The following is an 18,162-nucleotide window of genomic DNA, read 5'->3' as shown; positions in this document are numbered from 1 at the left end:
CCAGAAGGATAACCATCATTGCAGCACTTCACCAATTAGGACTTTATGGCAGAGTGGCCAGATGGAAGCCACTCCTCAGTAAAAGGCACATGACAGCCCGCTTGGAGTTTGCCAGAAGGCATCTAAAGGACTCTCAGACCATGAGAAACAAGTTTCTCTGGTCTGATGAAACCAGGATTGAACTCTTTGGCCTGAATGCCAAGCTTTAATTCTGGAGGAAACCAGGCATTGCTAATCACCTGGACAATACCATCCCTACGGTGAAGCATCATGGTGGCAGCATCATGCTGAGGGGATGTTTTTAAGCGTCAGAGACTGGGAGACTAGTCAGGGCCGAGCGAAAGATGAATGGAGCAATGTACAGAGGGATCCTTGATTAAAACCTGCTCCAGAGGGCTCAGGACCTCAGACTGGGGCGAAGGTTCACCTTCCAACAGGACAACGACCCTAAGCACACAGCCAAGACAACGCAGGAGTGGCTTCGGGACAAGTCTCTGAATGTCGCTGAGGGGACCAGCCAGAGCCCGGACTTGAACCCGATCAAACATCTCTGGAGAGACCTGAAAATAACTGTGCCTCGACGTTCCCCATCCAACCTGACAGAGCTTGAGAGGATCTGCAGAGAAGAATGGGAGAAACTCCCCAAATACAGGTGTGCCAAGCTTGTAGCGTCATACCCAAGAAGACTCGAGGCTGTAATCGCTGCCAAAGGTGCTTCAACAAAGTACCGAGTAAAGGGTCTGAATACATAAATGTGATATTTCAGTTGTTTTTTTTTTATACATTTGCCAACATTTCTAAACCTGTTTTTGCTTTGTCATTGATGGGGGGGAAACTATTAAACAATTTTAGAATAAGGCTGTAACGTAACAACATTTGGAAAAACAATAATGGGCTCTGAATACTTTCTGTATGCACTTTATATTATCATCCTTCTGCTTCTGACTGCTGTCCAATAGCATAACCCCCCCTAGGCACTTCATTGAGATCTAAAAGGATGTATTAGTTATGTATGGTTAAAGACCAACCAGTACCTCTGAATGGCTTGGTGCAATTTGCCATAATGTTTACAACAATCTAATCCTTTCAGCTCCACTCAAGTAGCTATAGGCATTCAAGTTGATTTGGAGTTGGATGTGTGAAGGGGAGAATGAGTGAGCTCTGACATCGCAACCATGAGCATATTCATTACGCTGATTCTGTTAAACTGAAGCAAACGGAACAAAACGGGAAGGGACCTACCTGAATTTGTCAAGTAAAAACTCTTGTTTTAACTGGTAAGCAAAGGAGGAAGACTGTTTGGAAGTTTGTTTAGTCTAGCATTCTAGCTTCAGGTGAAGTTCACTCTTGTATGAGTGAGCAAGAGTTCACTCAAACAAGTGTGCATGTGTTTTGGGGTTGAGGGTGGTCCCTAATCTGTCTTTATCACCAGCTCTTGGATGCATACCCTCAAGAAAACCATGCCTCCCCCATTGGTGTGAGGGAACAAAGCTGGTGGGAATTCAAACAGCTGTCAGGGGAGCTTTAAAAAGCCAATATAGGGAAAAGTAAATGAGGAGGGAGAGAAGGAGAACAGGGAAGAAGAGCGAGGAAGGAGTGTGGGCTGCATCACTAGACCGGAATGTCACTGTGCTCAGTAGCTCCTGAAAAACAAGACATCCTTGGACACCACGGGCCTCACTACACCGGTAAGATAATAATGGTGTCCCATCATATTCAAAATGGCCGTGCAACTGTTTTTGTCAGTTTAGTAGATTGTATTAAGATATCTAACACTGTTTCAAATTGAACTAGTTGGTTTTTTGAGACTCAAAGTTTTTAGTTCTATGTTGGATTATTTTGTGACCACCTTGGTCTGTGTCTTCTGTGTCTAAATAATGGAATGTATATATGCCTATACATATTTGGCTGAATCTCTGTCATTTCACAACTACCACAGCCCTCAATAACTAAATATGGATGTTTCCCTTTTGTTTAGACATAAAATGTAGCTCCAAAGTAAATAGAGGGAGAATAAAAGTTGACTTCAGTGTGTAACTATGCTGCTTTTTGGAATTGTTTTAAACTTAGAGAAGAGAACAGTTAAAGAAGAGCATCACCTTCTTAGTGAAACAGTGACTGGTCTATTGAATAAATGTTTTAAAAGGATAAACAATAGTACCAGTCAAAAGTATGGACACACCTACTCATTCAAGGGTTTTTCTTTATTTTTACAATTTTCTACATTGTAGAATAATAGTTAAGCCATCAAAACTATGAAAAAACACATATGGAATCATGTAGTAATAAAAAAAGTGTTAAACAAATTAAAATATATTTTAGATTCTTCAAAGTAGCCACCCTTTGCCTAGATGACAGCTTTGCACACTGTTGGCATTCTCTCAACCAGTTTCATAAGGAATGCTTTTCCAACAGTCTTGAAGGAGTTCCCACATATGCTGAGCATTTGTAGGCTGATTTTCCTTCACTCTGCAGTCCAACTCATCCCAAACCCTCTCAATTGGTTTGAGGTCGGGTGATGAATGCACACTCTATCACATCACTGGTCAAATAGCCCTTACACAGCCTGGAGATGTGTTTTGGGTCATTGTCCTGTTGAAAAATAAATGATAGTCCCACTAAGCACAAACCAGATGGGGTGGTGTATCGCTGCAGAATCCTGTGGTAGCTATGCTGGTTAAGTGTGCCTTGAATTCTAAATAAATCACTGACAGTGTCACCAGCAAAGCACCCCACACCATCACACCTCCTCCTCCATGCTTCACGGTGGGAACCACACAGATCATCCGTTCACCTACTCTGCATCTCACAAAGACACGGCGGTTGGAACCAAAAATCTAAAATTTGGACTCATCAGACCAAAGGACATATTTCCACCGGTCTAATGTCCATTGCTCATGTTTCTTGGCCCAAGCAAGTCTCTTCTTATTATTGGGGTCCTTTAGTAGTGGTTTCTTTGCAGCAATTCGACCATGAAGGCCTGATTCATACAGATTCCTCTGAACAGTTGATGTTGAGATGTGTCTTCTTCTTGAACTCTGAAGCATTTATTTGGGCTGCAATTTCTGAGGCTGGTAACTCTAATGAACTTATCCTCTGCAGCAGAGGTAACTCTGGGTCTTCCTTTCCTGTGGCGGTCCTCATGAGAGTCAGTGTCATCATAGAGGTTGATGGTTTTTGTGACTTCACTTGAAGAAACTTTCAAAGTTCTTGAAATGTTCCGTATTGACAGACCTTCATGTCTTAAAGTAATGATGGACTGTCGTTTCTCTTTGCTTATTTGAGCTGTCCTTGTCATAAAATGGACTTGTTCTTTTACCAAATAGGGCGGTCTTCTGTATACTACCCTTACCTTATCACAACACAAATAATTGGCTCAAAGGCATTAAGAATAAATAAATTCCACAAATTAACTTTTGACAAGGCACACCTGTTAATTGAAATGCATTCCAGGTGACTACCTCATGAAGCTGGTTGAGAGAATAGTTTTGATGTCTTCACTATAATTCTACAATGTAGAAAATAGTTTAAAAAAATAAGAAAAACCCTTGAATTAGTAGGTGTGTCTAATGTTTTGACTGGTACTGTATGTCAGAGACATCTTAAGACAGCGTGTTAACCTCAGGTCTTACAGTATGTAACTGCTGTTCTTTCATGTTATGATGTGAATATTGTGACTGTCCACTGTCAAAAGTATGGACTATTAACGCTACTTTAGAATAATAGAAAATAAGTGTTTGTAGTGACACTTGTACATGCTTCTGTCTGGAGTTTTTTGGTTATATTGTTAGTATTAGATGTGTGGGTGTTTCCTAAAGCAAGCCAGCTGTTTATCCTCAGATTAAACTCATGTAGTTAATGATTGTCCTTTTCCTCTCCTCCTTTATGTTCCGATAGTCCCTACCCCCACTTCTATTTGTTTATAGCTACTGCATATCTTTCTCTCTCTGTTCTCCAGCATGCTGCTCTGTGTCCATGTTTCCCCCGTGGTACTGTGCTCAGACACAGCCTCTATTGAAACTGAGAGCTGCCTGTTAGCTTTCTCTACTCATTCTTAAAGGATGTCACATTATGAATTGAGCGTTAAACTTGTGACCTGGGGGCAGGGTCAGTGTCAGTATTTCTGTGAGCGTGGTGTGAATGAAATTGTGGGCCATCTTTCCCTGTTTTCCCTTCCTTTAACAGTATGTGTGTGTGTGTGCCATCTTTCAATATACTTGTAGAATGGAAGTGTGAATCTTATTTGTATGTTCTTTCTTTCTCTCTCTCTCTCTCTCTCTCTCTCTCAGCAGTGAGGTATTCTTTCTGTAGGGTTGGTAAAAAGTATCAGGGGTGTGGAGAAAGATATTAACAACACTGTACTCACACTCTGTACCACTCTGCCTAACACTGGGACCATGAATGCACAGGTAAAGCAGGAACATTTCTTTTTTAATGAAAACATTCTTAAACCAGGCAAGTCTATTGAGAACTTGTCCTCATTTACAATAACAGCCTGGCCACGAGGTTGCTAACTGATTTGTGTGTCTTCCCTCTCCCAATACCCTGCTAAGAAGGACACTCCCTGTGAGTATGCTGGCATACTGGGGGACAGCTCGGACTCTGACGAAGGTAAGGAATCCGTTTTGCTGCTTGAGCTGCATCGTTGCCAGCAACAGGACGTGGCTGTACTTCCATTTCCTGTCCTCTCTGTTGTTGTATGCTAGCGAAGCTATGAACACTCTGTCCTCTCTTCTCCTCTCCTTTCCTCTGCTCCTCTCCTCAGAGCCCAGTCCAGAGGATCAGCTGGCTATCTCCTGGGAGGACCTTCCTATACTGGAGAGATTGGGCCTCAGCAGGTCAGTTTATACCGGAGAGATTGGGCCTCTGCAAGTCAGTTTATACCAGAGAGATTGGGCCTCTAGAGGTCAGTTTCTACTGGAGAGATTGGGCCTCAGCAGGTCAGTTTATACTAGAGAGATTGGGCCTCAGCAGGTCAGTTTATACTAGAGAGATTGGGCCTCAGCAGGTCAGTTTATACTAGAGAGATTGGGCCTCAGCAGGTCAGTTTATACTAGAGAGATTGGGCCTCAGCAGGTCAGTTTATACTAGAGAGATTGGGCCTCAGCAGGTCAGTTAATACTAGAGAGATTGGGCCTCAGCAGGTCAGTTTATACTAGAGATTGGGCCTCAGCAGGTCAGTTTATACTAGAGAGATTGGGCCTCAGCAGGTCAGTTCATACCAGAGAGATTGGACCTCAGCAGGTCAGTTTATACTCAGACACACTTACTTTAACACTTTAACTTTTTCGATAGTCACAACCTCACTCTTCTCTTACCTCTCCCTCCCCTTTCTCCCCCTTTCCTCTATCCTGGCTCTCTACCTCACCTTTTCTTTCCTGCCCTCAGTGGTACAGAGATGACTGAAAAGGAGGTTGAGGTGAGAATTTTTTGCGATTAGTACACTTGGACAAAGAGACTAGAGACTACATGCACCCACATGCAGACGCACGCACGCATACACATACACTGCACACTCATCCACACACTGTTCTGTCCCCTATAGAATGCGTTTACCCAGCTTGCACTGGCGTTCCGTTGTGACCAGTACACCCTGACCCAGAGACTGCAGGCTGAGGAACACGACAGAACAGTGGCCCAGGAGAACCTCATCCTTGAACTGGAGCAAACCAGAAACACACTGCAGGTAGGGGTGTGTACATGTGTGTTTGACCTGGCTGCTTCACAGTTAATGGTCTGATAAATGTATGTTTAAAGTTTAAACCGTACCTCTCTCTTCCTCCACACTTCCTTTCTCTTTTTACTATATCTATCCTCCAATCTTCTATCCCCCCCCCCCCCCCCCTCCTCTTCTCACCCAGTATCTGAGAGGTAGATGTGTAGACGCTGAGATGCTGAGTCGTTTTGAGGCCAGTCTGGACACAGTGCTGGACGGCGTGAGTGACATCATCGCTGCTGCTGAGATGCTGGGGACCGTGCACCAGGTGAGACTGTCGTGTAATCCTAGGCTTGGTCTTTTGAGGTATAAGTCCATGTTTTGGTTAGTGCTTTGTGAAAAATACATTTGTTTAAAACTGTTATACATGTAGTTTGATTGAAACTTTGATGAATGTTTCTGCTGGGTCAGGAGGCGCGCGTGTGTCATTCTGTGGAGATGATGGGTATCCACGTGGAGAATCTGAAGCGTCGTCACGCTGTGGAGAGATCCGAGCTGCTGGAGACCAGGAAGTTTTTCCACCGCAGCCGGGGCAGGAGACACAGCGACTCAGGTCTGAGTGCTGCCCCTCAATGGATTGTTTTGTGGACAAGTGAAAGGAAAATTAATCACAAAGCAGTCTTTTCTGAATATTTTGATTCTTAAAGTACATTTATTTTTAAAAGAATAATTAATTGTAAGTAGGCCTGATGCACTATACATAAGTGACTGATTTTCATAATAGGAGCACAGTATCCTCTGACTGTACAGTGTAACAAATTCTCACACATGGAAAAGCTGTGTTCTGACTGTTGGCTTTTTATCATTACAGAGGATGGAGACGTTAGGCACCTGTTTGCCAGGCGAGACTCCCAACAGGTAACAGACAGTTCACTTCATTGCTTTTCATATCCTTCCTTCAAATATCTCAGTTAAATAAATAGAAAATATCAGTGAGGGCAGCCCAGTGGCTTGAATTATATATATTTTTAAATGTTTCACTTCCCCGACTTTCTCAGACCCTTCTTCGGCGAAGAGTCAGCGTCACACTAATCCCAATGGGATCCCAGGTTAGAAACAATAACACTAAGACCTACTCCCATTGTGGTCCTGTGATCATGGTATCCATAACTCTAATTCTATGCTGACCTCTCTTTTCTCCCCCCTCTTCAATCGCCTCTTTTCCATCCTCTTTCCCACCTCTCATTTTCCCTCTCAGCTCAGCGACCTGGAGACCAAGTTCCAGGAGGGTTGCAGGGCCAGTGCGGACACTGACAGCCAGGGGCCAGAAGGGGGCAGTGTGAACCAAGCCAGCAGGTACAGGAAAATCTGCCCTGTCATTAGGGCAGTTAGCGCACTGAGAGTCATCTGCATGGTCAGTTGTCGCTAGATGGCCATGCTAGTCAGTAGTCAATGTGGAGGCTTTCATACGCATATGCACCACAGGCTTAGACGCAAGTGCACGGACTACAGTATAAACCTATGATGGATTTAACTGCTGTAGAGAACACATTGTGTGTGCATGGTGTCTGCTGATCTTATGGCTTATCAATGTGCTGTGCCTTGTGTTCATACCATCAGAACTATACAGACCTAACAGCAGCATTGTTTGTTGTTATAGTATTACCTTGTTTAGTTGGAAGTGTAAATTTAACTGTTTCCTTTTTAAAGGCCCTCTGAGATGTCCCCCCACCACACCCCCCTCCTGTTCAGACAGAGCACCATACAGAGCTCCCAGAGCCTGGAGGAAGAGAGCGAGGTAGCCCCTCACACCAGGTAGGTAGCACCTCACACCAGGTGGGTAGCCCCTCACACCAGGTAGATAGCCCCTCACACCAGCTAGGTAGCCCCTCATACCCCATGTAGGTAGCCCTCACACCAGGTGGGTAGCCCCTCACACCAGGTAGGTAGCCCCTCACACCAGGTAGGTAGCCCCTCACACCAGATGGGTAGCCCCTCACAACAGGTAGGATATCCCCTCACACCAGGTGGGTAGCCCCTAACTCATCAACAGGTTCCCCATTTATGACTCACTGACATTTAAATAATGACCAAAGGGTCAGGTGCGACTGATGCAGAGCTTTCCCTTCCTCTAATACTGTGTGTGTGCCCGTGTCTGTGTGTTTCAGTTCCCTGCAGATGACGCTACATCACAGGCGGAGGTCTTCAATAGTGGAGCGTGAGGCTAGTTCAGAGGAGGCCGAAGCCAAGGAGTCAAGAGCGGGGTCTGGAGTGGGAGCGGGGTCTGGAGCAGGCACATCCGAGACCTGTGAGCTCAGTACCTGTATTGCTGAATCATTCTGCACCACAGAACCGTGAGTGTTAAGATGACTTAACATTATTAAGTGATATTAAAATGTATTAAGATAACACCATATTATTCAACTGATATAGCAGACAGTTGTCATTATCTGTCCAGGCTAGAAAGTATGTACATTGAAGGCAATAGTGACACACAGCCTGGGATTCCCTGTAAACAAACATGCAACTTTTGGATAATGATGATATAGACATAAATCTGTCCATAGCATGAATACTGGACATTTGCTGAGATCATGATTTTAATCTGTATACCTCCGTTTCACTCCAGGCTAGTGGTGCTGTCAGAGCAGCGCCCCCTAGCTACGTGGCTGTCTTACTGGATGTGGATGGTGCTGCTCCTTCTGGCTCTCTACTTCTTCCTGCTGCTGGGGTTCCTCCTCTGGGGTCTGAAGGTTCCACACCACAGCTCTAGCTTCTGACATCTCAGCTCTACACCAGTTCTGGGATCCACGTTCTGAGATATGACTTAATATTATTTATGCCATTTAGCAGACGCTTTTATCCAAAGCAACTTAGTCATGCATGCCGTGCATATTTTTACTTCTGTACCACTGAGGTCTAAGAACTGAATTCTGAGCTATGCACCACCACCAACTGAGATAAACTGGGCCTGGCTCTGTGAACGCAAGAGTTCCCATAGTGTGGTCTACAGTTGGGCTCTGCTCAACTACCGGAGTCTCTCGCTGTGTAGTGAGTTTAAGAGGGGTGAGAGTAACGGAGTTAAGAATGTGCAGTAAACTCATTCCACAGCTAGCTTGAAATGTCACCAATGGATAGCAAACTGGATCCTTTTCTATAGCTCAATTGGTTGGTACAGTACTTGTTGTCACGCCTACTCCCTCCCTCAGGCGCTCGATGTTGCCGGTCTACTAATCACTGGTCCTTGCAAACCACATTGCGTGCACCTGACAACCATCATTAAGCACACCTGGACTTCATCACTACCCTGATTACTCTCCCTTCATATAGCCCTCACCAACCTCAGTCATCAGGCAGTATTGGTTCTGTTTTCATGTCTAGACGCTGCGCTTGTTTTGTAACACGCTATATTCATTATTATTAAACTCTGCAACTGCAACCATCTGCCCGTACTCCCTGCGTCGTTGTTGTCAAGGAGGGCAGTCACGTGTGTTTGCGATCAGAGGATCACTGGTTTGAGCCCGTTATGGGGACAGGGACCGTGGAAGAAGCTATACTGTTAGCAGCACACTGAAATCTGTTTTACTGGTGCTGTGACCCAGATCTGCAGTTGGGCTCAGCTCAATGACTGGAGTCTCTCGCTGTGTAGTGAGTTTTAAGAGGGGTGAGTGTAACAGAGTTAAGAGCGTGCCGTAAGCTCACTCCACAGCTAGCTTGAAATGTCACCAATGGCAGCACACTGACATAGGTTTCATATATAACCATCTTTTATCATAATAAACAGATTGGTCAGTGAAGAGAAGATGGGAAACTAGGAAGAATATTATTTATTTAAAAAATATATATATTCACCTTTATTTAACCAGGTAGGCAAGTTGAGAACAAGTTCTCCTTTACAATTGCGACCTGGCCAAGATAAAGCAAAGCAGTTCGACACATACAACAACACAGAGTTACACATGGAGTAAAACAAACATACAGTAGAAAAAAATAGGTATATATACAATGTGAGCAAATGAGGTGAGATAAGGGAGGTAAAGGGGAAAAAAGGCCATGGTGGCGAAGTAAATACAATATAGCAAGTAAAACACTGGAATAGTAGATTTGCAGTGGAAGAATGTGCAAAGTAAAGATAGAAATAATGGGGTGCAAAGGAGCAAAATAAATAAATACAGTAGGGGGAGAGGTAGTTGTTTGGGGTAAATTATAGATTGGCTATGTACAGGTGCAGTGATCTGTGAGCTGCTCTGACAGCTGGGGCTTAAAGCTAGTGAGGGAGATAAGTGTTTCCAGTTTCAGAGATTTTTGTAGTTCATTCCAGTCATTGGCAGCAGAGAACTGGAAGGAAAGACGACCAAAGGAAGAATTGGTTTTGGGGGTGACCAGAGAGATATACCTGCTGGAGCGCGTGCTACAGGTAGGTGCTGCTATGGTAACCAGCGAGCTGAGATAAGGGGGGACTTTACCTAGCAGGGTCTTGTAGATGACCTGGAGCCAGTGGGTTTGGCGACGAGTATGAAGCGAGGGCCAGCCAACGAGAGCGTACAGGTCGCAGTGGTGGGTAGTATATGGGGCTTTGGTGACAAAACGGATGGCACTGTGCATCCAATTTGTTGAGTAGGGTGTTGGAGGATATTTTGTAAATGACATCGCCGATGTCGAGGATCGGTAAGATGGTCAGTTTTACGAGGGCATGTTTGGCAGCATGGGTGAAGGATGCTTTGTTGCAAAATAGGAAGCCAATTCTAGATTTAACTTTGGATTGGAGATGTTTGATGCGAGTCTGGAAGGAGAGTTTACAGTCTAACCAGACACCTAGGTATTTGTAGTTGTCCACATATTCTAAGTCAGAACCGTCTAGAGTAGTGATGTTGGACGGGCGGGCAGGTGCAGGCAGCGATCGGTTGAAGAACATGCATTTAGTTTTACTTGTATTTAAGAGCAATTGGAGGCCATGGAAGGAGAGTTGTATGGCATTGAAGCTCGTCTGGAGGGTTAACTTCTTATGGTTGCATCCTGCTACCGTGATCGATATGACAGCAGCCAGTGAAAGTGCAGGGCGCCAAATTCAAACAACAGATCTCATAATTAAAATTCCTCAAACATATATGTCTCTTATATCATTTTAACGGTAATCTTGTTAATCCCACCAAAGTGTCCGATTTCAAATATGCTTTTCAGCGAAAGCACTACAAACGATTATGTTAGGTCCCCACCAAACCACAATAAGCACAGACATTTTTCCAAAAAGATAGCTTTCACAAAAAGCAGAAATAGAGATAAAATGAATCACTAACCTTTGATTATCTTCATCAAATGACACTCATAGGACTTCATGTTACACAATACATGCATGTTTTGTTTGATAAAGTTCATATTTATAACAAAAAATCTGAGTTTACATTGGCGCGTTATATTCACTAGTTCCAAAAACATCAAGTGATTTTGCATAGCCACATCGTTTCAACAGAAATACTCATCATAAATGTAGATGATAATACAAGTTATACACATGGAATTATAGATATACCTCTCCTTAATGCAACCGCTGTGTCAGATTTCAAAAAATATTTACGGGAAAAACGCAAATCATGCAATAATCTGAGACGGAGCTCAGAACAATAGCCAAATTAGCCGCCATGTTGGGGTCAACAGAAACCAGAAAATACATGATACATGTTTCCTTACCTTTGATGAACTTCATCAGAATGCAATCCTAGGAATCCCAGGTCCACAATAAATGCTTGATTTGTTTGATATTGTCTGTTATTTATGTCCAATTAGCTACTTTGGTTAGCGCGTTAGCGGTAAACAATTCCAAAGTCACAAAGCGCATCCACTATAACGTGACGAAATGTCCAAAAGTTCCATAACAGTCAGTAGAAACATGTCAAACGATGTACTGAATCAATCTTTAGAATGTTGTTAACATTCATCTTGAATAACGTTCCAACCGGAGAATTAGATTGACTTCAGAAGAACGGTGGAACGGAGGTCCTCCTCATGTGAAGGCGCGTGTTCAATGCGTGGTCACCTCATGGCAGTGATTACTAATTCCTGTCTCCTTCGGCCCCCCTTCACATTAGAGTCATCAGACAAAGTTCTATTGACTGTTGACATCTAGTGAAGGCCGTAGGAAGTGAAAACTCATCAATATCTCGCTGTAATTTCAATGAGAGCTTGGTTGAAAATCTGCCACCTCAGAAACAATTCAAACAGGAAGTGGAACTTCTCAGGTTTTTGCCTGCCATGTGAGTTCTGTTATACTCACAGACATAATTCAAACAGTTTTAGAAACTTCAGAGTATTTTCTATCCAATACGAATAATAATATGCATATATTAGCAACTAGGACTGAGGAGCAGGCAGTTTACTATGGGCACCTCTGTGCACCTTTCATCCAAGCTACTCAGTACTACCCCTGCAGCCATAAGAAGTTAACACATTGTCCAAAGAAGGGCCAGAAGTATACCGAATGGTGTCGTCTGAGTAGAGGTGGATCAGAGACTCACCAGCAGCAAGAGCGACATCATTGATGTATACAGAGAAGAGAGTCGGTCCAAGAATTGAACCCTGTGGCACCCCCATAGAGACTGCCAGAGGCCGGGACAACAGGCCCTCCAATTTGACACACTGAACTCTATCAGAGAAGTAGTTGGTGAACCAGGCGAGGCAATAATTTGAGAAACCAAGGCTATCGAGTCTGCCGATGAGGATGTGGTGATTGACAGAGTCGAAAGCCTTGGCCAGGTCAATGAATACGGCTGCACAGTATTGTTTCTTATTGATGGCGGTTAGGATATCGTTTAGGACCTTGAGCGTGGCTGAGGTGCACCCATGACCAGCTCTGAAACCAGATTGCATAGCGGAGAAGGTACAGTGGGATTCGAAATGGTCGGTAATCTGTTTATTGACTTGGCTTTCGAAGACCTTAGAAAGGCAGGGTAGGATAGATACAGGTCTGTAGCAGTTTGGGTCAAGAGTGTCCCCCCCCCTTTGAAGAGGGGGATGACTGCAGCTGCTTTCCAATCTTTGGGAATCTCAGACGACACGAGAGGTTGAACAGGCTAGTAATAGGGATTGCAACAATTTCGGCAGATCATTTTAGAAAGGGTCTAGATTGTCTAGCCCGGCTGATTTGTAGGGGTCCAGATTTTGCAGCTCTTTCAGAACATCAGCTGACTGGATTTGGGAGAAGGAGAAATGGGGAAGGCTTGGGCGAGTTGCTGTGGGGGGTGCAGTGCTGTTGACTGGGGTAGGAGTAGCCAGGTGGAAAGCATGGCCAGCCGTAGAAAAATGCTTATTGAATTTTTCAATTATAGTGGATTTATCGGTGGTGACAGTGTTTCCTGTCCTCAGTGCAGTGGGCAGCTGGGAGGAGGTGTTCTTATTCTCCATGGTCTTTACAGTGTCCCAGAACTTTTTTGAGTTTGTGTTGCAGGAAGCAAATTTCTGCTTGAAAAAGCTAGCCTTGGCTTTTCTAACTGCCTGTATATATTGGTTTCTAGCTTCCCTGAAAAGTTGCATATCACAGGGGCTGTTCGATGCTAATGCAGAACGCCATAGGATGGTTTTGTGTTGGTTAAGGGCAGTCAGGTCTGGAGAGAACCAAGGGCTATATCTGTTCCTGGTTCTAAATTTCTTGAATGGGGCATGCTTATTTAAGATGGTGAGGAAGGCATTTAAAAAAAATAACCAGGCATCCTCTACTGACGGGATGAGATCAATATCCTTCCAGGATACCCCGGCCAGGTCGATTAGAAAGGCCTGCTCGCTGAAGTGTTTCAGGGAGCGTTTGACAGTGATGAGTGGAGGTCGTTTGAACGCTGACCCATTACGGATGCAGGCAATGAGGCAGTGATTGCTGAGATCTTGGTTGAAAACAGCAGAGGTGTATTTAGAGGGCAAGTTGGTTAGGATGATATCTATGAGGGTGCCCGTGTTTACGGCTTTGGGGTGGTACCTGGTAGGTTCATTGATAATTTGTGTGAGATTGAGGGCATCAAGCTTAGATTGTAGGATGCTGGGGTGTTAAGCATGTTCCAGTTTAGGTCGCCTAGCAGCACGAGCTCTGAAGATAGATGGGGGGCAATCAGTTAACATATGGTGTCCAGAGCACAGCTGGGGGCAGAGGGTGGTCTATAGCAGGCGGCAACGGTGAGAGACTTGTTTTTAGAGAGGTGGATTTTTAAAAGTAGAAGTTCAAATTGCTTGGGTACCTGGATAGTAGGACAGAACTCTGCAGGCTATCTTTGCAGTAGATTGCAACACCGCCCCCTTTGGCCATTCTATCTTGTCTGAAAATGGTGTAGTTAGGAAAGGAGATTTCAGAATTTTTGGTGGTCTTCCTAAGCCAGGATTCAGACACGGCTAGAACATCCGGGTTGGCAGTGTGTGCTAAAGCAGTGAACAAAACAAACTTAGGGAGGAGGCTTCTAATGTTAACATGCATGAAACCAAGGCTATTACGGTTACAGAAGTCATCAAAAGAGAGAGCCTGGGGAATAGGAGTGGAGCTAGGCACTGCAGGGCCTGGATTCACCTCTACATCACCAGAGGAACAGAGGAGGAGTGGGATAAGGGTACGGCTCAAAGCTATGAGAATTGATCCTCTAGAACGTCCGGAACAGAAAGTAAAAGGAGGTTTCTGGGGGCGATAAAATAGCTTCAAGGTATAATGTACAGACAAAGGTATGGTAGGATGTGAATACAGTGGAGGTAAACCTAGGTATTGAGTGATGATGAGAGAGATATTGTCTCTAGAAACATCATTGAAACCAGGTGATGTCATCGCATGTGTTGGTGGTGGAACTGAAAGGTTGGATAAGGTATAATGAGCAGGGCTAGAGGCTCTACAGTGAAATAAGCCAATAAACACTAACAGCAATGGACAAGGCATATTGACATTAAGGAGAGGCATGCTTAGTCGAGCGATCATAAGGGTCCAGTGAGTAGTGAGGTTAGTTGGGGTAACGGCGATTCAGACAGCTAGCTGAGCCATTGGTAGCAAGCTAGCATAGGATGGAAGTCTGATTTTAGCCACCTCGTGCGTTTCCGACGGTAGATTAGTGGGGTTCCGTGTGGTAGAGGGGATCAATCCAATTGGCAAAATAGATATAGTTATAGTGACCCAAGAAAATTTGTCCGATAGATAGACCTATTCAAATAGAAGCCGATAAGACAGCTAACAATTAGCGGGCCGCAGATTGGCGTTCAGGTAACATCGCGAAGGAGGGGCCAGTTGGACAACTCCCTCGGGCAGATAACGTCGGTAGTCCAGTCGTGAAGGCCCGGTGGGGCTCCGCATCGGCAGTAAAATGGGTCCGGATAGGTGTTTGTAGCCCAGGAGTGGCTGATGGAACTCTTCAGCAAGCTAGCTCTGGAATAATTGATGTTTGCTCCGGGATCGACGTAAGCCAATAGTCACACGGATAGCAGCTAGCTAGCTGCGAGATCCAGGTGTAAATGTCCAGAGCTTGCAGTTGAAATCCGGGGATATGGAGAAAAAAATAGGTCCGGTATGTTCTGGTCTGAGTCGCGTTGTACAAAACTGGCGATAGCTTTTCAAGCTAAAGGATAGCTGATGACCACAAACCGTGGTTAGCTGAATACTAACGTTAGCCACTACTAACGTTAGTTACTAAACTGGCTAGCTTCTGGCTAGCTTCTATTGTGGATTTCAGATTTGAGGTAAATAATACTTTTTTAAATATTTGGTGAGGCGGGTTGCAGGAGAGTTTTGAAGTTGAGTTTTTGGAAAAGAAAATATATAAAAGGTATGCGAAGAAAGATGTAAATATATACAGTATATACACGACAAGACGAGGGCAAAGGACGTCTGACTGCTATGCCATCTAGAATGCGAGTCAGAAGTACAGTGGGCTGGCTTAGAACTGACTGACTGGTATATGTGTGCTGGGGTCAACAGCACCAACCACTAGACCACACAGGCCACAAGATGACAATTCTTGTCACCACACAAACCAAACCTCTTTGTCTTCATCTAGGCACCCAACCACCACTGCTGCTGCAATGAGGCTAAATTAAGTCAGAGGGCACCTAAGACTAACCACTGCCGCCTTTCTGAAAGAGCAGGGACATTCTGAGGCTGCTGAAATTAACAGTATACTTTGCTGGCTTCTAACTTTACATTGACCCTTCGTGCCTAACTGTATCCTCTCTTGCCCTAAAAAGTCTGGGTTGGGATGACGTTGATATCTTCAGTGCCTAATGGTAGTGCACACATTGGCAATGTTCCCTAATTTTTTTGGGCACAGCAAATTTCAGGTCTGCTGAGCTCAAACTTGAATGTTGTGAAAATTCTGTGCAACTTCCAGCGAGCGTTTACTGTGAACACTGAGGCTGTACCCTCAGTTTTAACAGTGGCCAAGTATGCTATTTGATACTGTAGGCCTACCAGAGTGGCAATGTAGGCCTACCATCAAAAACAATGGAGAAAATGCTTCCCATAACATTTTAACATGGAATTAGCTGTTCTATCATTCAGCCAATGTGTGGTGTTCAGTGTACCTACATTCCAGGAGACGTTTGGGGGAAAAAACATGCAGGGCTTGACATTAAAAACCTCTTAAGGATCGGACCCTTTTTTTCAATTCTAACTGCCTGTAGCTCAGGACCAGAAGCAAGGAGGCATATTCTTGATATCGTTTGGAAGGAAACACTTTGAAGTTTGTGGAAATGTGAAATTAATGTAGGAGAATATGTAGCATAGTTTTGTGGGACCAGAAACAGCAGGGGTTCAAACTTTAGAACCCAGTTCCTACATTTTGAATCTAAAAATAGATTTTATCAAACAAAACTGTTACATTTTTATCTCTGGGACCCTCCGGATGACAAATCAGAGCAAGATTACTGAATGTATCAAACCAAGTGCTGTGATAAAAGTCTTTTGTTGTGCACTCTCAAACAATAACATGATATATTTGTACTGTAATAGCTACTGTAAATTGGACAGTGCAGTTAGATTAACAAGATTTTAAGCTTTCTACACATATAAGACATGTCTATGTCCTGGAAAGTTGGATGTTACTTACGTCATTCTAGTCACATTACTGGCAGTTAGCAACAACCGTCCCGGTATAGGGACACTGATCTCGTAGAGGTTGACATTAACCTTGTCCTTCAGACAAGGAGGTGACTGAAAATGTTGTTGTGGTGTTTGATGCAAGAAACCACTTTACAAAATAATATGCATTATTATTCCCATACCATTTTTACAGAGAATCAGACAAATTATTCTACCCTCTGCATGTTGGCTACTTAGCTTATTCAAGCCTGTCTCAAAATACATCACTGCCCCTTTTAAGGTAAAACAAAATATGTATTTACCTGAATCCCTTTTCAAAGATGTCTAGAAATGTACACATTTTGTGCTCTTGAATGAAACAATCACTCCCCTATTGCTGACTACAAATTATAAGTGGGCTAAAAGCTCACTAACTAGCAAAGGTTATGAATAAAATGTGCACACATGGCTACATGCAGCTCTTGCTTTGATCTCAAAACATTCACAACCACAGCTGAAAACACAGCCCAGTTCTAAGTAAATGGCACAGATCCATATATGGCAATGGTCTATTTATATACTGTATAGGCCTACTGCAGCTCTGATTGGTTATGCTGCACCGGCCTAGGTAGCATATGGGCTGAGTCATGTGCAATAGAATCCTACTCTGATGGTATTTTGGTATTTTAAACGCAAGTGGGAGTGCCCAGCAGGCCAGCCATTTCCATATTTGAATCCTGAACCTAGTGTAGCTTTATGTGATATTGACTCCCCATTTTGGGGAATACAGCAGACTGTATGCAGTTTTAGTCACATGTTCAGCTCACCAGTTCATGTTTTGGTTCTTCAAGAACATGCTTTTCAAGAACTCTTAACCTGATAGTGCTAGGGCTTGATCTGACCCCTCAGTCCAGAGGGACACTGCAGCCAGAACTGACCAACTGTATGTAGGTACAAAACTACAACAGCAGTGGATGATGAGGTAATAGAGAAAGCGCTAGCACCCTCTTAATCTGTTACAGGGCTTCTCTACTCCCTAAAATCGTCTTTATCCAGCTTTAGTTTAGGGTGTCCAGTGTTGCGCCTTATAAAACGTGTTCTATGGCAGAGCGAGGGGACTATCAAAGGAAGGGACAGTCTTGAATTGTGGTTGATGGTGTTCAATGTGGTTTAACGGTTGAAGCTATTAAATAGTTATTATAGTTATTCGTCTCCGTACCATCCAGTCCTTGCTCCTACAGAAAGTAATCCATCCACCTGTACTCGGACCCTCAATGTACACATGGAAAGATACGAAAAGCCTACAGGGCAGGTATAATGCATTACAATGCGTGGCACGAATTGGCATAAGCACTTATTACACCCATATAACAATGTAAGATGTTACATAAAGATAGATATTATCAACAACTTACTCATAATTTATAATACTGCAAATGCGTGATACTATGACATAATACAATATTGAAAGCACTCGTAT

At 43.8% G+C, this 18,162-nt stretch overlaps 1 protein-coding gene across 1 annotated transcript; it reads left to right on the top strand.

Moving 5' to 3' along the window:
- Window positions 1–4,761: 4,761 nt before the first annotated feature.
- LOC129815912 (inositol 1,4,5-triphosphate receptor associated 2-like) lies at window positions 4,762–9,082 on the top strand. Its single transcript, XM_055870124.1, has 11 exons — window positions 4,762–4,838; window positions 5,389–5,419; window positions 5,546–5,686; window positions 5,862–5,984; window positions 6,128–6,269; window positions 6,528–6,574; window positions 6,715–6,765; window positions 6,915–7,012; window positions 7,367–7,471; window positions 7,825–8,010; window positions 8,286–9,082. Exons 2-11 carry the CDS (start codon window positions 5,399–5,401, stop codon window positions 8,434–8,436), a joined length of 1,065 nt encoding a protein of 354 aa, XP_055726099.1. The 5' UTR covers window positions 4,762–4,838; window positions 5,389–5,398; the 3' UTR covers window positions 8,437–9,082.
- The last annotated feature ends 9,080 nt before the right edge of the window (window positions 9,083–18,162 follow it).

This window comes from Salvelinus fontinalis, chromosome 18, assembly GCF_029448725.1.
Source record: "Salvelinus fontinalis isolate EN_2023a chromosome 18, ASM2944872v1, whole genome shotgun sequence".
In the NCBI taxonomy this organism is placed as follows: Eukaryota; Metazoa; Chordata; class Actinopteri; order Salmoniformes; family Salmonidae; genus Salvelinus; species Salvelinus fontinalis.
The sequence above is the reverse complement of the archived record's forward strand: the minus strand, read 5'-3'. Positions and strand labels throughout refer to the sequence as shown.